The sequence below is a fragment of the Dermochelys coriacea genome, chromosome 6, assembly GCF_009764565.3.
Source record: "Dermochelys coriacea isolate rDerCor1 chromosome 6, rDerCor1.pri.v4, whole genome shotgun sequence".
NCBI classification, from domain to species: domain Eukaryota; kingdom Metazoa; phylum Chordata; order Testudines; family Dermochelyidae; genus Dermochelys; species Dermochelys coriacea.
In genome coordinates, this window is record NC_050073.1 from 100499096 (window position 1) to 100524175 (window position 25080).

General features: G+C 39.8%; 1 protein-coding gene across 5 annotated transcripts in view; it reads left to right on the forward strand.

The window, feature by feature from the left end:
* PPP4R4 (protein phosphatase 4 regulatory subunit 4) overlaps positions 1–25080 on the forward strand; it is a 123907-nt gene that overhangs the window by 86118 nt on the left and 12709 nt on the right. For all 5 annotated transcript variants that reach the window (XM_038407857.1, XM_043516698.1, XM_043516699.1 and 2 more), the window contains 9 exons: positions 2216–2335; positions 7015–7092; positions 9054–9137; positions 11410–11592; positions 14624–14729; positions 15866–16013; positions 18811–18955; positions 22032–22073; positions 22176–22250. In XM_038407857.1, the coding sequence (XP_038263785.1) occupies positions 2216–2335; positions 7015–7092; positions 9054–9137; positions 11410–11592; positions 14624–14729; positions 15866–16013; positions 18811–18955; positions 22032–22073; positions 22176–22250 (981 nt within the window). The remainder of the gene's footprint in view (positions 1–2215; positions 2336–7014; positions 7093–9053; positions 9138–11409; positions 11593–14623; positions 14730–15865; positions 16014–18810; positions 18956–22031; positions 22074–22175; positions 22251–25080) is intronic.

Genomic DNA, 25080 nt, shown 5'->3' on the forward strand with positions numbered 1-25080 from the left:
TGATGCAATCTTCTCTTGATGCTGATCATCTATGGTGGCCTTTAACCTTAGTCTCATCTCAAGCTCTTTCCACCTATAGAATGCTCTCTGGTGATTTGCTGCCTTCTCATGGCATGCCAGATTTTTCCAGTCCTTTGTTCCTGTAGAACCCAATGCGGCTGAACATTAGACTGGAAAAGTTTGCACAAAAACAGTATGCAGCATTCTGGGTTTTTGAGTACATAAGCCATGGCTTCTCCACTTTATCACCATTGGGGATTTCATGCCAGTAATGTGTTGGATGGAAACTTCTATTTTCATTGTCTTTGGGGAACATGAAGTTTTTCACTTGCTGTGGCCCATGCAGTACAAGGAAGTCCCTCAGGCTCAAGTTAGCTCAAGTGGTCCACAGTCCTGGGTCATCTAGACTTAAGGAACTAAACTCAGCAGCAGCTGTTTCTTGCACCTCCACCACACTCTTCTCTGATCTACACTTTTCTTCAGGAATGTGCATACATACATTTGAGATGGAGATATGGATGCTGCAGTAGCTGCCTGGTCACCTGCACTCTGACTAACTGGAAGGCATCTCCTCACCACTCACAGTCTCATTGGGGCCGGAAGGCTCACCGTTATCATTTGTGTCTATGTATTTCAGGAGAGCTCCTTCCTGCTTAGATAGAAAAACTTCCTTTGCTTTCTTTCATTTTCTGAATGCTGCCTCAGAGGGGTGTTTTCTTCTTTCGCTCATGACTGCTGTTCTGTGCCAGCGATAGTGACTCTCAACACTCTATTGAAGGGGATAAATAAGCAGGCTTGTAGCAGGGCCTGAGCAAGGGAAGATATCAGTGTCTTAAGGGCTTAACTGGCTCCTACTACTTCAGTTGACTGCCTGTTCTCCTCAAGTGGGTTCAGGGAAGCAGCAGGAAACAGTAGGCTCCCTGAGAAGCTGGTGTTAATCAGTCCAGGCTCCTGGAGGTGCTAGAGAGGTACATAAGAAGCTCCTCCTCCTCTCTCTCCCTGCAACTCCTGCTGCTTTCTGTTATTCCCTCTCACCTTTTCTGCTGCCTGCTTGTTATGTCTCTTGTGCCCTCCTTCCTCCAGCACAGCATTCCACCATCTCTCTGCATCTAGAGCAGAGAGAATACATATGCACCCAGCAGCAGACACAATTTTCTACACTCTGGGTCCTAGTGGCACCTCCCCCACAGTCTGGCACCTGAGGTGGCTGCCTCAGTTCGCCTCACGGTAAGGCCAGCCCTGCTTATGTGACATAATCATAGCCTTAGTTATGGGGAAGGATCCTCATCACCAAATCACAGAAAACCAGTGGTGAGTTTTGACCAAGAGATTCCTGTCATCAGTGATCTCTCATATACACAAGGGCACAGGATTTAGCTCCGAATGAGTTATATATGCATTTAATTCGTGAACCCTTACGTATTTGCCAAATAAAAGGTCTTTTCACATATATAGAAATGAGGCTTTTATGCCTAAAACTATTGTTTCGATTAATCCGTCTTCTATTTTGAATGTATACAAGTATCCTTTATATTTAAAGGAAAATTTCTTTGTAGGCAACCGTATCAGCCATGTTTTTTTAAGTTGGCTTAAAATATGCACAAAATACATAATTAGATAGCTACTGGTTTACTTGAGCAAATGCATGTTTTGTGCATAAACAAAGGTAGCCAAAATTTCAGAAATTGGCTTTGTTGCTGGCTAAAAATGTATTTTATTTATTTATATTTAAAAGCTCCAATTGAAGGTTTTAGTTGTTTAGAGAATAATTTAAAATATATAAAACTAAAGGATCCGTATCCACAATACCAAGACTTTTTCCTGTCCTCCTGGAACTGACCCAATCTCTCAGAATATAGATTGCCCATTAGCTAGCTCATCATGAAATAATAGGTTCCTGTGCAAATTATCCTGTATTTCTCCATCTCTCTCTTCAGAAAAAGCCTTGCAGCATGTCCAGAAGTTAGCCGATCTAAATTGTGTCAGACCATAGGGGTAGGAGAGAGTTCCAGAGTTGAGGACCAGTCACAGAAAATGTCCTATCACCAGCTCCTCCATTTTTAAATAAGTGTGTATTAGCTCAAGTGTCCTGCTGATTACAGCAGCAGTGGTTTCACACAGGGGAAGAGGTGGTCCGTCCAGTAGCTGGAATCCCAAACATTTTGGCCCTGTATGTGTACATTTGGATTAAAGATTCCATCTTATTTGTCCACAGTCCATGATTGCTTTTGTGGATCCAAAAAACTTCCATTTGGAACTATACTCTACATTTTTCTGTCTTTGTCATGACCCTGAAGTGCCAGTCAGATACACTATGGCTATTGGCTTGTATGAAGTAAGTCCAGAAAGTTTCTTTGTTAGTACTTCAGGTTTTTTGTTCGTTTGTTTTGGTTTTTTTTGCTTTTTAATATTTCATGTGGTTTTTATATTTGTCTGCTTAAATTGACATTTGTTATATTTTAACTATGCAGTGCCTCAGTGAGAAAGCTTTGGAAAATTTGCTAAAATTCTTCAATTTATTGAAAGTTTTCTTATATATAATTATATCCACTACACACCTTTTAAAATATATTTTAAGGGACTGGAAATTTAACTAGAAGGAGTTTATCACTGATTTTGGTATGGGAAGTTTTGGCATAGTGGATTAGGAGGACAGCAGATAGGAAAAACTCCAGGACAGGAAATCTAAGTCGTGTAAATAAACAATATGGTCCAAGATTTTGGAGACAAAGGGCCGGAGGACAGGACTTGGGAGAAATAACTGGGATTAAGGGAAAGAATTCTGCCCCCCCACACACACATCCCAAACCAGTGGGGGGAGAGTAGATTAAAAAAAGGCAAGAAGAATGGAATGTGATGGAGACATGAGTGAGAGCAGCTCGTACAGGAACCCACAAGGGGAGAGGCAACTCTCGATCTAGTCCTGAGTGGAGCGCAGGATCTGGTCCAAGAGGTAACTATAACAGGACCGCTTGGAAATAGTGACCATAATATAATAACATTTAACATTCTTTTGGTGGGAAGAACACCTCAACAGCCCAACACTGTGGCATTTAATTTTAGAAAGGGGAACTATGCAAAAATGAGGAGGTTAGTTAAACAGAAATTAAAAGGTACAGTGACTAGAGTGAAATCCCTGCAAGCTGCATGGATGCTTTTCAAAGACACCATAATACAGGCTCAACTTAAGTGTATACCCCAAATTAAAAAACACAGTAAAAGAACTAAAAAAGAGTCACCCTGGCTTAACAACTATGTAAAAAAAGCAGTGAGAGATAAAAAGACATCTTTTAAAAAGTGGAAGTCAAATCCTAGTGAGGTAAATAGAAAGGAGCATAAACACTGCTAAATTAAATGTAAAAATATAATAAGAAAAGCCAAAAAGGAGTTTGAAGAACAGCTAGCCAAAAACTCAAAAGGTAATAACAAAATGTTTTTTAAGTACATCAGAAGCAGGAAGCCTGCTAAACAACCAGTGGGGCCCCTGGACGATCGAGATACAAAAGGAACACTTAAAGGTGATAAAGTCATCGCAGAGAAACTAAATGAATTATTTGCTTCAGTCTTCACGGCTGAGGATGTTAGGGAGATTCTCAAACCTGAGACGTCCTTTTTAGGTGACAAATCTGAGGAATTGTCACAGATTGAAGTGTCATTAGAGAAGGTTTTGGAATTAATTGAGAAATTTAACAGTAACAAGTCACCGGGACCAGATGGCATTCACCCAAGAGTTTTGAAAGAATTCAAATGTAAAATTGCGGAACTATTAACTATGGTTTGTAACCTGTCCTTTAAATCAGCTACTGTACCCAATGACTGGGGAATAGCTAATGTAACACCAATATTTAAGAAGGGCTCTAGAGGTGATCGTGGCAATTACAGACCGGTAAGTCTAACGTCAGTACTGGGCAAATTTGTTGAAATAATAGTAAAGAATAAAATTGTCAGACACATAGAAGAACATAAATTGTTGCGCAAAAGTCAACATGATTTCTGTAAAGGGAGATCATGTGTGTCTAATCTGATTAGAGTTCTTTGAGGGTGTCAACAAACATGTGGACAAGGGGGATCCAGTGGACATAGTGTACTCAGATTTCCAAAAAGCCTTTGATAAGGTGCCTCACCAAAGGCTCTTACTTAAATTAAGTTGTCATGGGATAAGAGGGAAGATCCTTTCATGGATTGAGAACTGGTTAAAAGACAGGGAAAAAAGGGTAGGAATAAATGGTAAATTTCCAGAATGGAGAGGAGTAACTAGTGGTGTTCCCCAAGGGTCAGTCCTATTCAACTTATTCATAAATGATCTGGAGAAAGGGGTAAACAGTGAGGTGGCAAAGTTTGCAGATGATACTAAACTGCTCAAGATAGTTAAGACCAAAGCAGACTGTGAAAAACTTCAAAGAGATCTCACAAAACTAAGTGATTGGGCAACAAAATGGCAAATGAAATTTAATGTGGATAAGTGTAAAATAATGCACATTGGAAAAAATAACCCCAACTATACATACAATATGATGGGGGCTAATTTAGCTACAGCTAATCAGGAGAAAGATCTTGAGGTCACTGAGGATAGTTCTCTTAAGATGTCCATGCAGTGTGCAGTGGCAGTCAAAAAAGCAAACGGGATGTTAGGAATCATTAAAAAAGGGATAGAAAATAAGACAGAGAATATCTTATTGCCCTTATATAAATCCATGGTATGCCCACATCTTGAATACTGCATACAGATGTGGTTCCCTCATCTCAAAAAAGATATACTGGCATTAGAAAAGGTTCAGAAAATGGCAACTAAAATGATTAGGGGTTTGGAATGGGTCCCATATGAGGAAAGATTAAAGAAACTAGGACTTTTCATCTTGGAAAAGAGGAGACTAAGGGGGGATATGTTAGAGGTATATAAAATCATGAGTGGTGTGGAGAAAGTGAATAAGGAAAATTTATTTACTTGTTCCGATAATATAAGAACTAGGGGCCACCAAATGAAATTAATGGGCAGCAGGTTTAAAACAAATAAAAGGAAGTTCTTCTTCACTCAGCGCACAATCAACCTGTGGAACTCCTTGCCTGAGGCAGTTGTGAAGGCTAGGACTATAACAGGGTTAAAAAGAGAACTGGATAAATTCATGGAAGTTAAGTCCATTAATGGCTATTAGCCAGGATGGGTAAGGAATGATGTCCCTAGCCTCTGTTTGTCAGAGGGTGAAGATGGGTGGCAGGAGAGAGATCACTTGATCATTACCTGTTCACTCCCTCTGGGGCACCTGGCATTGGCCATTGTCAGTAGACAGGATAGTGGGCTGGATGGACCTTTGGTCTGACCCAGTATGGCAATTCTTATGTTCTTAGAGAATGTCAGAAAAGAATATGCTGCATTTGATCTGATTCTGCAATCCTTCTCTAGGACTGTAGGATTTGGGGCTTAGTTGGCAGTGTGGGGAAGACATTGTAAACACGAGATCTAAGCAAAACATTGACTGAATGTTAATATTAACAGAGTTAGAAAGTTATAGAAATGTAACAAGTATGTATATTATAATTAACTGCTTGGTTTTGTATAAGCTGCACTATACTGTTTTATTAAATATATTAGATGACATGGTTGTGTAGGTATTAATGATTTTTAAATGGAATGAATTGCATAAATGAATGTAAAATCCTCTTCCTCAATTTAATAATAATTCATACTCTTCAGATGGTGACTTTCATCCAAGGATTGCAGAGCTTTACTGTAAACCTCAGAGCAACTCAGGGCTCACTCTTATTATCCCCAATTTATAGACAGGGGAGAATGAGGCTGAGATTAAACAGTTTGTACGGTGAATTTGTAGTAGAATTAGAAATAAAACCAGTATATCTTGACTCCCAGTTCCCTGCTTTAACCTCTGCACAATATTGCCATAGAAGGAGATAATTGAAGCTAGTAGTGGAAATTGTATAACTAGCATATAATTCTGCAAAATCTTGTACTTAGTGTGTCAACCCCTAGACACCTTTAAACTGATATTTGAATAAATAAAAGAAAATTATTTTATCCCTGTAAAAGGGATTCGTGAGATTACACTTGAAATGCTGTGCACAGTTAGGGTATGTTAATGTGTTATTATCATGTCATCAGTGTAATTAGTCAGCCAAATGTCACACAGATATCAGTAATTTATGATGCTCATCTCTAGTTGGATATATTTTTGATTTAATATGCTTTGTAGCCATTTTTTAAAAGAAATTGTATCCTTCCTCTTAGCTGGAGATAAACAGATTGTTAGCATGAGCTAAGTGATACAAAGAAAATGAATAAAGAGTATCAAGTATTACCTCAAAAGGAAGCATGATTTACCCCACATGGCTGAGAAGTCAGATTTCTTGACACTTTTCTCTTATTTGCTGCCATATGTTGTTATGGATTGTTTTAACATTGACATTAGGCTTACTGCAGAACTTTAAATGTGGCTTATGAATTCTAATCAAAAGTGCCAGCAGCCTTGGAGTTTATGAAGCGAGAACCTCAAATAGCAAAGATTACGGAGGCTTAGGGCCCATAGCTAATGCCAAATCAACCTTTATTTCTTCAATTCAGCTGACTGAGTCTGTTACCTCTGTTATTGAAACATGCAGCAGTATGTTTTAAAAGCCCTGAATGTTTCTCTAAGTATTTGCAGGTCTTCTTTTTAAAAACAAAACAAAACAAAACAAAAAACAACAACCCCACTTTTGGAATATAAACATTAGAAAAGGAATCTCTTGTTAACCCAGTCTCAATGGCATGTTTAATAGTTATGTAACAGCCCTGTTGTTCATTTTGCATGCTGTTATAAAAGCAATGTTATATGCTAATAGCAGGAAAGTACATAACCTCAACAATTTTAAAGTGCAATTTGTGGTTATTAGAGATTTGTTCAGCATCCATACTTTCATATTACTAGTCAAAGCATACTGAAAAGTAAATGCAGCTATTTTAACTGTTGTATTTCCATGAAACTAAAGTGTGTTTTTGTTCGTTTGCCTTACATTTTTTAGGTTGCTAAGCTTTTAGATTCTGGTGTGTATGTAATACATAAAGAACTGGTAACACTACTACAGGATGATTCATTGGAGGTAATATATTTGCTCTTTTTTATTTGTTGGTTACATTAATTTAGTTTACCTTAATGCTTACCAACAATACAATAAATCAATATAATGAATGTTTGAAGTGATTAGTTTTACTTTTGGTTCACATATTCTATAAAGATTCAAGGAGTCATTTTAGACTCAGATTTAACTTGGTGCCTTTGAAGGAGATGACTGTAGGAAAATAAAAGGGGAAAATAGGGGGATATTTCAATTCAATTTCAAACCCTCCCCTGTTTTTATCATATTCAAAATTTGGTTGAACATGGTATAATTTATCAGAGGTGGCAGAAGTTCTCTTTGAATGGATACATACATATAGGTACATACAGAAATCTAAAATACTAAGCATGGAGAATGGGGAGAATCAAGAAGCAGGAGGAAGTCGGAGTGTCAGAGGAAGTCCAGGTGGGTACTCTGTATGGGGAAGGAGGCAAAGTTGGGGTATCAGGATGGAGGCTTTGCATTGAGAGTGGGGGATAAGTAGAGTGTCAAAGATAGGAGTGGGAGTGGGGTGAGTGCTTTCCCTGAGGAGTGAGAAGAGCTACGGGGATTTTGCTGGGGTGGAGCAGCTGGCTCCAGGCTGGGAAGAGGAGGCCCAGTGGTTTGCACCAGAGGTGGCTGATCCCAGCTTAATCACCTGGTTTCCTACCTGCGCCCCAGCCCGATCCTTGGCACTGCAGCAACCGCTCGAGCCCCTCTGGGTTTCACTCTTGTCTCTGCCCTCAGCAGCCCTGGAGCCCTGCCTGGCTTGAGCACACAAAACAACTTGCTTAAGAAGGATATGCAGGGTCATAAACATAGATCACAATAATGTATCCATTGCAGGGGCGCTAAACACCCCCCCCCCCCAACTGGATTCCACTGCCCCTGTAACTTATCAAGATTGATTCATTTATACAATTACATGTAAATCCATTCATTTTAAGGATACGTAGATTATGGAGAGGTTTCACGTTTTTTTTTTTCTCTGACTGAGGGGGAGGTATAATAGTGTTGTGATTAAGGGACAGAACTTAGAGAAAGGAGACCTAGATTTTTGTCCATGGTCTGGCACAGACTTTCTGTGTGAGCTTGGACTACATACCTAAATTTCATCTGCCTCAGTTTTTCCATGTGTAAAATACTTAATCGTCTTGCAAAGATGTTGTGACATTTTTGGTTCTCCATTGAAATGGCCAAATGATTAAATAAGAAAAAAGCAATTCAGTCCCAATGCAGTAAAATATTGAAGGAATTTCAACTTTTGTCTTTAGTATATGACTACTCCTTTGACTTCGGTGGAATTATTCCAATATCTGGCCCACTTTATTTTGTATAGAGCCATTGGCCAAGATATTGAAAAATAAATATGGATTTTGGGTGCCCAGCTTGAGGCACATTAAAAGGGCCTGATTTTCATAGAGCAGGTTCTCAGCGCTTCTGAAAATTAGGCCTCTTTAAGATGTCTCAATTGGGCATTCAAAAATTGAGGCTCTAAAACCATCCATCATCAATTTAGGATTTGTCCCTACAGTATGTTTAATAGTGTTATTTCTAGTCTAGTTTTAAATGCCCCAAGCTTTCAATGGCATGTTATTCTGCATTTCCAGAGTAAAATATAATACACTATCAAGTGCAGTTTTGCTAACGGTGGATAAAAAAAAAGAGTTTTAAGTTTTGCCAAACTGTCTGGAAACTGCAGAGGTACACAGAAAGATATTTACATTTTAATATTTTATATTATGAATCCTTTGGTTTAAAATATCTGACTGTAGTATGGGTATGATCTTAGTAACATTATCAGGACAAATAATGGGACCTGATTCTCGTTTCATTTATATTGGTGTAAAGGAGTAGTAACACCACTGAAGTCACTAGAGAGATACCAGCGTCAAACTTGTGCAAGAGAAGAATCAGGCCAAGTAAATTTATAAACATGATTAATCCAACGTTTCTTTAAATAGGTATTAGATGCACTGATAAGTCACCTTCCTGAAATTCTTGAATTTATGACTACCGGAGGAGAAAACAGTGGATCAGAAAGCAAAGTAAGCAACCTGTGTTTTGTAGTCTAATTCTAAACATGAAGGAGGTTAGTACTGAAGTTCGCAAAAAGAAAAGGAGTACTTGTGGCACCTTAGAGACTAACAAATTTATTAGAGCATAAGCTTTCGTGAGCTACAGCTCACATCATCGGATGCATTTGGTGGAAAAACAGAGGAGAGATTTATATACACACACAGAGAACATGAAACAATGGGTTTATCATACACACTGTAAGGAGAGGTTTCAGAGTAGCAGCCATGTTAGTCTGTATTTGCAAAAAGAAAAGGAGTACTTGTTGCACCTTAGAGACTAACAAATTTATTAGAGCATAAGCTTTCGTGAGCTACAGCTCACTTCGTCGGATGCATTTGGTGGAAAAAACACCAAACTTCCGATATTCAGATATTCTGGTTAACTGCTGGAAATAGCCTCCTTTGCTTGTCACCATGAAAGGTTTTCCTCCTTTCCCCCCCTGCTGCTGGTGATGGCTTATCTTAAGTGATCACTCTCCTTACAGTGTGTATGATAAACCCATTGTTTCATGTTCTCTGTGTGTGTATATCAATCTCCCCTCTGTTTTTTCCACCAAATGCATCCGATGAAGTGAGCTGTAGCTCACGAAAGCTTATGCTCTAATAAATTTGTTAGTCTCTAAGGTGCCACAAGTACTCCTTTTCTTTTTGCGAATACAGACTAACACGGCTGCTACTCTGAAACCAGTACTGAAGTTGTTTCACATATGTAATGCTCATTGAAATCACTGGTTTCAGAGTAGCAGCTGTGTTAGTCTGTATTCGCAAAAAGAAAAGCAGTACTTGTGGCACCTTAGAGACTAACAAATTTATTTGAGCATAAGCTTTCGTGAGCTACAGCTCACTTCATCACTGAGAGTCTGTTTGCAGAAGGATTATGGGACCAGATCCTGACTCTGATAAATCTGCAAACTGACATTTGTATTTGTTTGTTTACTTATATACATATCAAGAAGGAGAGATAATTATATAGATGTAAGGCCCTTTTGCACAATGCAAAAATTTTCAGTTTACACTTGCCTTCTGTCTGAATAAATAACACAAAGTTTCCGAATGGCAGCCATGTTAGTCTGTATCCGTAAAAAAGAAAAGGAGTACTTGTGGCACCTTAGAGACTAACAAATTTATTAGAGCATAAGCTTTCATGAGCTACAGCTCACTTCATCAGATGCATACAGTGGAAAATATAGTGGGGAAATTTTATATACACAGGTAACATGAAACAATGGGTGTTACCATACAGATTGTAACAAGAGTGATTAGGAAAAGTAAGCTATTACCGGCAGGGGCGGGGAGGGGGGACGGGGAACCTTTGGTAGTGATAATCAAGGTAGGCCATTTCCAGCAGTTTACAAGAACAGTAGGAGGGGAAATAAGGGGAAATAGTTTTACTCTGTGTAATGACAAATCCACTCCCAGTCTTTATTCAAGCTTAAGTTAATTGTATCCAGTTTGCAAATTACTTCCAATTCAGCAGTCTCTCATTGGAGTCTGTTTTTGAAGTTTTTATGTTGAAGAATTGCCACTTTTAGGTCTGTAATCGAGTGACCAAAGAGATTGAAGTGTTCTCCGACTGGTTTTTGAATGATATAATTCTTGACATCTGATTTGTGTTCATTTATTCTTTTACGTAGAGACTGTCCAGTTTGGTCAATGTACATGGCAGAGGGGCATTGCTGGCACGTGATGGCATAAAAAGGGATCAAATTTTCAAACATAGTAGCTAAGTTGCATCTAAGTTGTGCAATTGCATCTTTATGGTTTCATAGTCAAAGTGTAGTTGCATGTGTCTAATAGTAATTTGTATGCACATCTGGGTAACTTTATGTAGAACTGCCCTTTCAGACAGTTAATCCTTTTAGGAGGAAAGATGGCCTTGTGATTAGGGTACTGAATGAGTACTTGGGAGACCTGGGTTCTACTTCCAGCTCTGTAACTTACTCCCTCTGTGATCATGGGCAAGTGCCTCAGTTTTCCCATCTGTAAAATGGGGATGATACCACCCTACCTCACGGGCATGCTGTGAGTACAAATTTATTAATGTAGGGAGGTGATCAGATTGTCCATTGCTGGGGGGGGCCATATAACAACATGGTTGGATGAATGGATTTTGCATGTGCAAACATAGGAACAAATCAGTCTTATAGATTTCTAAATTAACATAATTTTTAGGCTTCAATTAATACTGTGTCATAACGACTTGAGATTTTAAATTTTTAAAGTTTTTATTTTATATTTTTAGTTATTGACTGTCCCTGACTTGATTCCGGCACTAACGACTGCGGAACAGAGAGCAGCAACTTCTTTAAAATGGAGAACTCATGAGAAGTTACTACAAAAATATGCATGCCTGCCTCATATCATATCTAGTGATCAGATTTATTATCGTTTTTTGCACAGAATGTTGACAATCATTATGACAAATGTGAGCCCCAAGCTGTCTCTGTCTCTCTTCTGTTGTTTTCATATTTGTTTCTGATGCTTTAGAATGACTAATACAATATAAATAATACCTTTATGTACTATATATGTTATTTAAAATTAGTATTTATTATATTATCTTCTATAGAACAAAGTTAGATTGTTCACTAATTTTATCACATAAGAATAAGAAAATGCTCAAAGAACTCCCCCTAACCCCTCCCCCCACCTTTCATAGGAAAAGTTGGACTTCATTAACATTTCATGAAATTGTCATGTATTCTTTTCTGGATTTCCCTTCCCATGCCATTGCTGATTCTCAATAAGTTTTTGTGTAAATCAAAATTTTCTCGTCTGGAAAATGAATCTTTTACTTGATCCCTTAGCTTTACTTTCTATTACACTCTTTCTTTTGTGACATTTAATTCCATGGAATAAATTGTGCTTTAGAAAGACTGGATTGGGGCCTTGTTAAATTAATCGAGGAGAAAGAGTACTGTAAAAAGGCATTATTTGTTGTTTATTTTTGGTAGCACCAATAGTGTGCTAAGTGATTTCCAGAAACAGTAGAACGTGCACTCCCTGTACCAAGGAGCTTAAACACAAAAAAAGGCATGGAGAGAGTAGAGAAAGTGGGTAAACTATATAAATAAATGCTCAAAGTTGATGGGCCCAATTCACCATTGCATTACTCCAGTTTTACACCAGTGATATGCCAGTGATTTCTGTGGAGTAATTCAATGGTAAATCAGGCCTCATATAGCTTACTAGCAATAATATGAGACAAAATGTAGAAAATGTGCATGACAGTTAAATGATTTTAGTTAAAACTAAAATATTTTTAAAAGAAAAGAATATGGGAGCTCTTTATTATTTTCACACATATGAATAAAATATGAATGGTAAACCTTTTCAGTGGCATGTGAATATCTGGTAACTATATAAAAAGCTGACCCATAAACAGAGATTGCTGGAAAATGGAAAACGAATGCCTGAAAAGCAAAACATGTTTTTAGTTTTCACTCAACAACCAAAATATTTCAATTTGGTATGGTACTGTGCTGCTTCATGAGAGCTGTAGTTCAGTTGCTTTATGCTCTCAGTTTCCTCTCCTGTCCAGGCTCCCTGGTCGGACTACATATCCTATTATGCACCATGGTCTTCCCCCTTGGTGAGTGGAGACGGTACCTTATGGGAGTCCCCCAGCCGTGCTGTATCATGGGAGATGAAGTCTGACTGGGGAGTTCAGCCCCAAGAGGAGAATGAGGATGTGGGGCAACTGAACTACAGCTCCCATGAGGTATTGCAGCAGCATATCCGAATCCAGATATTTTGGGTTTTGGCTGAAAGTGTTTTGGTTTTAAGAATTTTTTTTTAACAAAAAAAATCAAAATTTTCTGAAGAAAACTATCACTTTTCATGACTCTTTTTTGTGGGTCTTAAAGTTAAGCATGTACCCAAGTGCTTTATTTGAATAAGGATAGAATTAAGCAACAGCTTCAGTGCTTTGTTGGATCATGGATAAGGCTATGTTTCTGTCACAGAGGTCATGGAAGTCATGCAATCCCTGACTTCATAGAATCATAGAATATCAGGGTTGGAAGGGACCTCAGGAGGTCATCTAGTCCAACCCCCTGCTCAAAGCAGGACCAATCCCCAACTAAATCATCCCAAGCCTGACCTTGAAAACCTCTAAGGAAGGAGATTTCACCACCTCCGTAGTAACACATTCCAGTGCTTCACCACCCTCTTAGTACTTTGCATAGCTGAGTGAAAAAGTTTTTCCTAACATCCAACCTAACCTAAACCTCCCACACTGCAACTTGAGACCATTACTCCTTGTTCTGTCATCTGAGAACAGTCTAGATCCATCCTCTTTAGAACCCCCCTTCAGGTAGTTGAAAGCAGCTATCAAATCCCTCCCCCACCCCATTCTTCTTTTCTGCAGACTAAACAATCCCAGTTCCCTCAGCCTCTTCTCATAAGTTTTCCAGAGATCTCCATGACATTCTCCCAGGGGCTGCAGCATTCTGGAGCTGGCAATCAGTGGGACCTTGACAGGGTTCCAGTGACAGGCCAACAGTAGCAAAAGGTGATGGGGGTGGAGGGAGGGCTGCAAGGTTCCAGGGACAAGTGACAGACTCCTGAGGGGACCCTCCTCAGGGTTCCAGCAATGGGCAACAGCCTTATGAGGGGGTGGGGGACGCCTGGGGCGAGTGGTGGAAGGTGTCCCATTTTCTCTTGGGAAATATGGTCACCCTGCAGTTCCTAGCCGCCCTGGGTGGAGGACCTCTCCCTCCCCCCACGCAGCTTCCAGCTGCCACAAGTGGAGGGGATCCCCACAGCTCCCAGCTACCACGGTGGCAGGGGAAATCATGGAGCCGCAGCAGTAAAAGTCACAAGTCACGGCTTCCATGAATTTTTGTTTATTGCCCGTGACCTGTCTGTGACTTTTACTAAAAATAACCATGACAAATCTTTGCCAAAATTATAGGTCTGTAAATACCACACACATCAGGAGCCATGCAGACCCACAAAAACTGAAATCAAAATTCAGTATACAGTAAGTTATGTTCTACATGTGCCTAGAACACAATACAGGTTCAATGTTAAACATTCAGACCTTTTTCAGATGTTTCTGAGTTTGTTCCTACATTTTATGGAACTAAATGTTTTCAACCAGCTGTATCTATAAGTTATTGTTTGGCTGTTATCAGTCTGAAAAGTGACATTGTTTGAATTAAAAAAGAGGTCTAATTAAATATTAATGGAGTGTATTTGTAAAAATACTTGATCTGAGTGTACATTAAAAAGTATTTCAACTTGAAGTGTAATACCTGTTAACCTTAGAATGAAAAAATAATGTAGAATATATTGCAAGGGGAAAAAAAGAAAAATAAAAACACATGCCAAAATATCACACTTTCAGAAGGAACCTGATGAGTTGTCTTATTTTTCTGTTGTAGTTGATAGTGTGTCCAGAAGTACCTATACATGCCTTTAGATGTTTAACTGTATTTCCTGTTTCTTTTAAGAATGTTCTCCCTGTCCAAAAAGCAGCTGCTCGAACTCTCTGTGTTTATTTACGCTATAATCGCAAACAAGAACAGAGGCATGAAGTGATTCAGAAACTGATTGAACGTAAGCAGTAATTTTTTCTTGTTTATTTTATGACAAGCAAATTAATTCTGGTAAATGAAAAGGAGATGGTGCTTAGGGTTGTACTCTGTAACCATATCATCAATGAAGAAACAATATTCAGAAGACATACGGGACCACCAGTTTGGTACACATGTCATCAGATAATATCTGTGAATATGTGTGAATATGTACCACAGCTATGCAAAGTACTCAGCAGGAAAAGTCTATGCAGGAAATTTACCATATGCTGAAAGATCCTGTAAACCACACTGCTGGAATTCAGTATTTTTAGCTGAAGGTGCTGTATTATACAAAGCACAGTTTTTCTTAGAAAATAGAACACTAGAGGCTGCATTTTAAAGAGTGCTGAATGATAAATTTTCTGAAAAATGAATAATTTATAGAGGATTTAAATAATTTAAAAGCAGCTGACAAATTTGACCTACTGATCTGTATTGTAGTTCCTCAAAAATTGCATAGAAGGATGAAAAGCCCTCATTAATGATCCTTAATGTTTACACAGCTCTAGCTTCATGCACCTGATATGTAGCATGAAATGCACAAATTTCTGTTCCATGTACCAGCTGTGTCACTTGGTAGTTCTGATGTTTCAGTGGGCTAATCAAACACAGAGGATGATATCCTGGCCCTCATTGAAATCAGTGGCAAAACTGCACTGTCTTCAGTGAGGTGAGGATTTCAACCAGAGAGTGAATTTGAGATAGGCTGACATGCTGGGGTTTGTGACAAGTTTATTGACCCCATCACAACCCTTAAAATCACTTTCAATCTCAGGATAGGTTTCAGAGTAGCAGCCGTGTTAGTCTGTATTCACAAAAAGAAAAGGAGTACTTGTGGCACCTTAGAGACTAACAAATTTATTAGAGCATAAGCTTTCGTGAGCTAGAGCTCACTTCATCGGATGCATTTGGTGGAAAAAAAAAGTTTTTTTTTCCACCAAATGCATCCGATGAAGTGAGCTGTAGCTCACGAAAGCTTATGCTCTAATAAATTTGTTAGTCTCTAAGGTGCCACAAGTACTCCTTTTCTTTTTGCGAATCTCAGGATAATCCTTGACATGATCTATTTCGTTTTGAAAACGTTACAGATAACCTTTTTGGGGTTTTATTTTTCAGAGCTTGGCCAAGGAAAAAGTTACTGGAACAGACTTCGTTTTTTAGACACCTGTGAATTCATTATGGAACTGTTTTCCAAATCATTCTTCTGTAAATACTTCTTTCTACCTGTGCTTGAGCTTACTCATGATCCAGTAGCAAATGTGAGGTATTGTACCAATTGTATGAAATTTTATATGGAAAAAACCAACCCAATTAGTTTCATGGTGTATGTTAATATAATATTAAATGGCTTCTTTAAATAAGTTGAGTAACAGGGCTAAGATTTTCTGTGATAGTTTAAAAGAAAAAGAGGATTATAAAATATCCAGAAGAACATGATATGATAGGACACAAAAGCATGTTTTTTATAAAGTTAAATCTTACCTATTAATCTACTAGAGCATGTCAACATAATAGTGGTTAGAGGAGGACCATATGATATCATTTATTTGTATTTTTACAAAGACCTTTATAGGTCTATTAAAGAAACTCGATGCCCTAATTCAAGACCCATTAAAATGAATGGGTTTCTCTCCCACTGAATTAATTGAACTTTGGATCAGCCCTCTTTTGACACAATATGAAGGCTAAAGTACTGACACAAATTAGAAAATGTCTAGGATAGAAAAAATAGGAATAAATTATCAATTTTCAACCTAAAAGATTCACTGTGGGGTGCCTGCAGGTTCTGTGCATGGCTCTTTATTGTTTAATAAATTCGTTAATGATCTGGAAGTGAACTGAACAGTTCAGTAATGAAATTTGTGTCAGTCACAAAATTATTTAAGTTAAGAAGACTGTGAGGAACCTCAGAGGGACTTAAAGTTCAGAGGCAGCAGAATTCCAGATAAAATTTATTGATGAGAAATACAACTTTAAAAAAAAAGACACATTTTGTAATCCATTGGAATATAAAAACAAAACCTAAATATTAAACATGTGAAATAAATTCTCTTTGAATGTTGGAAATACTATATTTTTACATTATGTATAATGTTCTACACATATATACCTAGGGTTGTGTAAAAATTGTATTATTTTGATATATTGTATATTTGAAAAACAGTTGGTGATCATGTAAAAACACTAACTCATTTGAAAAAATACTAACTCCTAATGTATATGCAAAAAAGGGCACAGTTAAGGTTGCACAAACAGCCTTATCTTTGTCATGTCCAAACCTTAGAGTATTTCACTTTGCAACCTTAATGTTCTTTTAACATAGTTTTTGCATGAGAATGGTATAGTGAAGGTAGTGGATCTTCTGTTTACTCTTACCACTAATACAAGAACAAAGGGATATTCAGTGGAATTGAAATGCAACAAATTTACCACTGATAAAAAGGAAATGCATTTTACAGAATGCATCAGTAGCTATTGTCACAAGTTATCAGCATGGTCAAAAGCTTAGCAGGATTCATAAAAGTGAATATGGACATTGAGAGCATCCACAGTTGTATCAGTATGCTAAAAATAAACAGTGATTTAAAACCTCATATATACTGGCATAAGCCAGCTACTAACTGGTGGGGTTAAGTAAAAACTTCCCCTATGGACATCTTATTCCATAATTTTCTGCTTGGGGTTTTTTTTAGCTTTCTCTCAAACATGTGGCACTGGCCATTGCCAGAGCCAGAATATTAGACTAGATCGCCCATTGACCAAATCTGATACGGCATTTTTTATATTTCTACTTTCATATTTCAGTACGTACACAGTGGTTCAGATTCCACATTTTGTAATAATATAGTATGCTATTTTTGTACTGATGACATTCTAGAAAATGCTTTCAGAACTGTAAATATGTTAGTTTTCTGTGTCTGAAGAAGATCTGTTTGAAAATAATTTGCTTCCTGTATTTATATTTATTTCTTTAATCAAACTGAATTTATATTACAAAATCAGAGAATCATTGAAGAAAACTGAAAAATGTTAAATTTGCTATTTTGAGAAAATGGCCTCAAAAATTTAGTTTCATAGCTGACAAGGTACAACTTTTTGTATATAATTCCGTTATAATAAAACTCTTGCTTTAAAGAGTTTCTGCAGGCATTTGCTACTTTGTAAAATTGAGCTTAATTATTTTAGAAAGATATTAACAGTTTCATGCAGCATAGTAAACCATTATGGAGAGCAGTACTGGAAAGCCTATTAAATACTTTATAGAATTTTGAATGTTCAGTGATATTGCATCAGGCAGTCACAACTTTATCATTTCAGTGTGAGCACCTGCAAAACTGCTAGGAGTCAGAAGTGCAGCCACATTTCATTATCCCATCCAGAATTACCCTGAATTCTTTAGAGGTTCTCCTCCCCTTCAGCCTTACCTCCACCCTGTAGGCCCTTCCTTGTGATTATCAATCTTCAGGTCAGGGAGAGTTTGTTCAGACTAAATCATCTAGCAGCGTCACAATACAGAGCACTTCCTCTCCTGCAGTAGCCTGGAAGACCAGAGAACAAGAGTAACATTTTGAAAAATGTCTAAAGTCCCATTTTCAAAAGGGACTTAGGCACTTAAGAGCCTAAATCTCATGGACTTTCAATGAGACTCCTAGATGCCAAAGAACCAGATACCTAAGGGAGTTCAGCACCTGCATGTTTCTGAGAATCCCACCAGGCACCTTCTAGACCTTTAGGTGCCTAAATACTTTTTAAAAATCTGTCCCTAAGTCACTTTTTTGAAAATAGGACTCCAGCTCTGAAGTCACTTAGGTGCCTTTGAAAATTTTACCCTGGGGCTAGAAATAACTTACATTTTAAGTGTTGCTTTTCACACTCTTCAGCTTTGCTTTTCATTCTTACTTAGTCAAAGGACTTCATAAAACTCTAGTTTAGAGTTAAGCTGAAAAATAAAAGCAGATATGAAGTGGAGTCAAATTGGCTACTGCTTTTATTAAACAATGGAACCAAGTATTTGCTCACTATCTGCATTAGAAGTTAAATATGAATTCCTTTTCTTACAGAATGAAGCTTTGCTATTTGTTGCCAAAAGTGAAATCTACCCTGAAGGTCCCCACGGACAAACATTTACTTCAGCAATTAGAGTTGTGTATAAGAAAACTTCTCTGTCAAGAAAAAGATAAAGATGTCTTGACTATTGTAAAACGAGTAAGTATTTTTCTGATCAAGGAACATTTTATGTTGCAGCTGTCACTGCAAATTAAGACAATTGATGTCTTTGCTCTTGAGGTTGGGATAGGAGGTCAAGGATTCGGTTATTCTTTTTGTCAGTTTGAACAAGTGGAATCAGAGAAAATGTCAGATTGAAATATATTATATTCTGCTGAATTTAAGACAAGGATATATTTTCTTGGTTTCTAAAAATACAGTTAACTGCTTGACACTGTGAGTCAGGCTTTCTTGTTTAGTGATTGCCTCAGCCTGCTCCAAGGGCAGCAGTATGAATACAGGTATGGGAAGAAAGGTTCACATTGGTAAAAATGAGCCAGAATACTTGAGGTATAAATGTTTTGCTATTGTTTCTATTCTTTAGTAACAAAATGCATTTTCTTAGTGCTAGATTGTATTTATTCCCAACACAGCCACTGAGGAAAGAGGTGGGAAGTAAAAATGCCCTCTTCTCCTAGTGCAGCCAGTTTAGGACTACCTGGATTGCAGTCTTTATGGATGTGTGCCAGCTCTTTCCCCTTAAGAGTGAGTGGGCGGGGTATAGATTAAATATAGCTTTGCCTCCTCATATACGTCAGCCAGCAGAATGGGTAGGCTACATCCCAGAAAAGGCTGGGGGTCATCACAAATTACTCTACCTCTCCCCACCCTAGTTTAATCGGGAACCCCAAGAGGTATTGACAGTGTCTGCATTACTCTCGTGCTGTCACTTTAGCACAGCGCAGCTAGATTTAGATCATATATAAATGGCACAATTTAGCCCTTCCTTTGTGAATCAGAGTGGGATTTGGTGAGAAAACAGACCTCTATGAGCATTTTCTGATTGCAGCATTAACTTCTCAGCATATGGGTTGTTATATAAGCTCATGGCGGATGGATACATCAACTATGGGTCCATCAACTTGGCTATTAGCCAAGATGGTTAGAGACACAAATCCATGCTCTGGGTTTCCCTAAGCGTAACTTTCAGAAGCTGGGACTGAACAACAGGGGATGGATTACTCAGTAGTTGCCTTGTTCTGTTCATTCCCTCTGAAGTGTCTGGCACCGTCCGCTGTCAGAACACAGGATACAGGCCATTGGTCTGATCCAGTGTGGTCATTCTTATGTTCTCAACAATACAAAAATGTTTCTTCAGTTTTAAAAAAATCCTTACAAATGGGACCCCATTAAGGTATGTTAGCCACAAGAAGGTCAGGGAAAATGTGGGACCCTTACTGAATGGGGGAGGCAACCTAGTGATAGATGATGTGGAAAACGCTGAAGTACTCAATGCTTTTTTGCCTCCGTCTTCACAGACAAGGTCAGCTCCCAGACTTCTGCACTGGGTAGCTCTCAGTGGTGAAAGAACGGGTTAAGGACTATTTAGAAAAGCTGGACATGCACAAGTCCATGGGTCTGGATCTAATGCATCCGAGAGTGCTGAGGGAGATGGCTGATGTGATTGCAGAGCCATTGGCCATTATCTTTGAAAACTTTTGGCAATGGGGGGAGGTCCCGGACAATTGGAAAAAGGCAAATATAGTGCCCATCTTTAAAAAAGGGAAGAAGGAGAATCCGGGAAACTACAGACCAGTCAATCTCACCTCAGTCCCTGGAACAATCATGGAGCATGTCCTCAAGGAATCCATTTTGAAATACTTGGAGGAGAGGAAAGTGATCAGGAACAGTCAACATGGATTCACCAAGGGGAAGTCATGCCTGGCCAACCTGATTACCTTCTATGATGAGATACCTGGCTCTGTGGATATGGGGAAAGCAGTGGACATGATATACTTTGACTTTAGCAAAGTTTGTGATATGGTCTCCCACAGTATTCTTGCCAGCAAGTTAAAAAAGTATGGATTGGATGAATGGACTATAAGGTGGATAGACAGCTTGCTAGATCATCAGGCTCAACAGGTAGTGACCAACAGCTCCATGTCTAGTTGTCAGCAAGTATCAAGCGGAATGCCCCATGGGTCGGTCCTGGGGCCGGTTTTGTTGATCATCTTCATTAATGATCTTGATGATGGGATGGATTGCACTCTCAGGAAGTTCACGGGTGACACTAAGCTTGGGGGAGAGGTAGATATGCTGGAGGGCAGGGATAGGGTCCAGAGTGACCTAGACCAGTTGGAGGATTGGGCCAAAAGAAATCTGATGAGTTTCCACAAAGACAAGTGCAGATTCCTGCACTTAAGATGGAAGAATCCCTTGCACTGCTACAGGCTGGGGACCGACTGGCTAAGTGGCAGGTCTAAAGAAAAGAACCTGGGGATTACAGTGGACAAGAAGCTGGATATGAATCAATAGCGTGCCCTTTTTGCCAAGAAGGCTAACAACATATTGGGCTGCATTAGTAGGAGCATCGCCAGCAGATCGAGGGAAGTGATTATTCCCCTCTATTCGGCACTGGTGAGGCCACATCTGGAGTATTGCATCCAGTTTCGGCCCCCCCCACTACAGAAAGGATGTGGACAAATTGGAGAGAGTCCAGCGGAGGGCAACAAAAATTATTAGGGTGCTGGAGCACATGACTTGTGAGGAGAGGCTGAGGGAACTGGGCTTATTTAGACTGCAGAAGAGAAGAGTGAGGGGAGATTTGATAGCAGCCTTCAACTACCTGAAGGGGGGTTCCAAAGAGGATGGAGCTCGGCTGTTCTCAGTGGTGGCAGATGACAGAACAAGAAGCAATGGTTTCAAATTGCAGTGGGGGAGGTGTAAGTTGGATACTAGGAAAAGCTATTTCACTAGGAGGGTGGTGAAGCACTGGAATGGGTTACCTAGGGAAGTGATGGAATTTCCATCCTTAGAGGTTTTTAAGGCCAGGCATGACAAAGCCCTGGCTGGGATTATTAAATTGGGGATTGGTCCTGCTTTTAGCAGGGAGTTGGACTAGATAATTTCCTGAGGTGTTTTCCAACCCTAATCTTCTATGATTCTATGAAGGTATTGAATATCAGTATTTTAAGCTTTCCTACCATGACAAGTTTCCTTATAAGCTTAAACTTAGCATGTTCTTGGAGTTATTGGACAGCTTAGGGTAAAAATATTATTTTAACTTTTTTTATAGACGGTGTTAGAATTGGACAGAATGGAAATCTCTGTGGATACTGTAAGTGCCTTCCAACTTTTACACTTGCGAGTGAGAGTTAAAAATGTATGGCATGATATATGATTATTTCTATTACTTTTTTTTATTTTAAACTGTAATCAGTTTCAGAAAAGGTTTTATGAAAATGATTTGTTGGATCAAGAAAAAGAAAGAGAAGAACAACTCCTGTTGGAAATGGTATGTTTTTAAATATAAGCCACAGTTTCATAGTTTAAAGTTAAATATTTATATATGTTTTTGGGAAGGTGATTCCAGAGTATGGGTGTAGTGAAGTGTGTATTATGGAGGTGTGCTGCGGGCTACATAGTTTTCTTTTCCACTGTAAGGTAGGGTTAAATCTCTAAAAACAACATAAACCTCTCTCTAATTATTATCTAGATTACACCATGTCAGTTAGGAGACTGAATTTTTGGAGAAATTTCACACTTGAAAGCCTTGTAGCTTAAAAATTTTTAAGCTCTTTAACAGCTCTCCTTTATGAAATTTTCCAGGAGACCCTCATGTTTTGGCAGACTTTTGTAATGTAATGATCTAAATACTTCAAAATTCACACTCAGCTTCCATATGCAAAAAAGCTAATGTCATAACTTTTCTTGTGTGCCAAGAAAGCCAAAGGAGGCTGTGTATCTGCTTTAGACTTTCTTAATAAGAAAGAAGGGGTTGGAACCAATGACAGCTGCAGCCCAGCAGGGGGAGGCTCAGTGTGGGTTGCATGGAGCACAAGGGGCTAGGAGGCACTCAGGAGCCTCTCAGTGTTGGAAAAGAAGGCAGATAAATGCTATTGCTTCCCTGCTGCTCTAGCTTCTAAATCTACTGTGGTTCACTGGAGCTGTAAGCCTGGCAGAACTCTGCAGCTGGCACTCCCCCCGGGTAGTCTACCATATCCCTGGATGCTCACACACCAGCCAGTCAGCTCTCCATATGCCTACACTGCAAATAAAAACCCACAGCTGGCCCGTGGGGCTCAGTCTACAGGACTGTGTCACATCAGTGTAGATGTTTCGGCTCAAGCTGCAGCCCAGGCTCTTGGATCCTTCCACCTCACAGGGTCATAGTGCCCTGGCTCCAGCTCAAGCACGGAAGTCTACACTGCAATTTCATCAGCCCCTAAGCCTGAGCCCCGCAAGCCTGAGTTAGCTGGCCTGGGTAAGCTGTGGTTTTTAATTGTAATGTAGGTAGGTGCCAGTTGCTCCCTGACCTGTCTGGTGTGTGAGAGCTGAGGGCCTGATAGGTTTTGGAGAAGGATTGCCTGCTTTAACACACCACCTCTTGTTCACAGCGGCAGGACTTCTCTCAAACGAGCCATCACAGGTTCAATACTGACCTAGAAATACTACCTTGTCCTTCCAACGCTGCTGCAGAGCCCCCATACCTGGCCCTCTTTGTTCTCTGCAGACACCACTGAGCCTCTTGTGCTGGGCACTAGCATCCCCTTCTCAAGCTCCACTCACCAACACTTTAGGCAGCCTCTCTGCCCTGCTCAACTTCCTCTGCTGATCTCAAGCTCCAGCCAGATCTGCTAGGTAGCAGGCTGTCTTGTGAGCTCAGTCAAGGGGTAAGATTGGATCAGTGCCTAGGCAGGAATGCCTAAGGGGCTTATCCGACTAATTTCTGAGCTGACTTCCCACCCCTGCTTTGAAGTTCTATACTCAGTTCAGTCCTGGTGCCCACCTCTACCCAGATTTCTTGCATTTGGAACAGGGAAGTAAGAGCTGGCTTGGGCACTGGTGCTTGTGGACTGGGACTAATTCAGACTCCCTGAATTCCCCTATTATGTTTACCCTTTATAGAATTGTGACAAAGTTCCTCCTCTACCTTGGTGGATCTTGCACTTATTGGCAGATATGCTCACCTTGGAGCTGCACTGCAGCCCTCAGTTTGGCCATTTTCATGAACCCACAGTCCAGGTCAACTCCTCCTGTGTCTGACCAGGAGTTGGGAGGTTTGGGGGGAACCCGGGCCTGCCCTCTACTCTGGGTTCCAGCCCAGGGCCCTGTGGAATGCAGCTGTCTAGAGTGCCTCCCAGAACAGCTGTGCAACAGCTACAACTCCCTGGGCTACTTCCCCATGGCTTCCTCCTAACACCTTCTTTATCCTCACCGTAGGACCTTCCTCCTGGTGTCTGATAATGCTTGTACTGCTCAGTCCTCCAACAGTCTGCGTTCTCACTCTCACTCTCACTCTCACTCTCACTCTCACTCTCACTCTCACTCTCACTCTCACTCTCACTCTCAGCTCCCAGCGCCTCTTGCTCCCAGCTCCTCACACGTGCACCACAAACTGAAGTGAGCTCTTTTTTAAAACCAGGTGCCCTGATTACCCTGCCTTAATTGATTCTTGCAGCTTCTTGATTGGCTGCAGGTGTTCTAATCAGCCTGTCTGTCTTAATTGTCTCCAGAAGGTTCCTGATTGTTCTGGAACCTCTCCTGTTCCCTTACCCAGAGAAAAGGGACCTGCTTAACCTGGGCTAATATATCTGCCTTCTATTACTCTCCTGTAGCCATCTGGCTCGACCCTGTCACAAGAATGCACATGTTAGCTTGGCCTTGGCCTGGTGGGGTTATGCTGCATGCTCCTGACCGCACCTGCCTTTGTCAGAGCCCCATACCCTCAACTGCCACAAGCCCATATTTGTATGTCCTCACCCGCATCTCTGATGCACCTCTCCTCACTGAGACGCCCACACCTCCTGGTTGTCCCCTTCCAGAGTAGTGCAGCGTCTTACTTGAAACACACCTTGGCAGTACCACACTCCCACCCCAGGCATATCCTGGCACCTCCAACTGGCCCCAAGCCAGAGCCTCACACTCTCCTTACATGTATCCAATTTCTCAAGCTTAATTGCCACCTCTGAACACTTTGGTTAGAAGTAACACATTCTACATTAGGATAGTAAAAATATGATGTGATGGTGAAATGTCTGTCTCACTGAGGCTGGAGTTAAATTGTGTGTTCGAGCATGATTTTGAGGAACTTGATGTGTTCGGTGTGTGGTTGCATGAGGAGT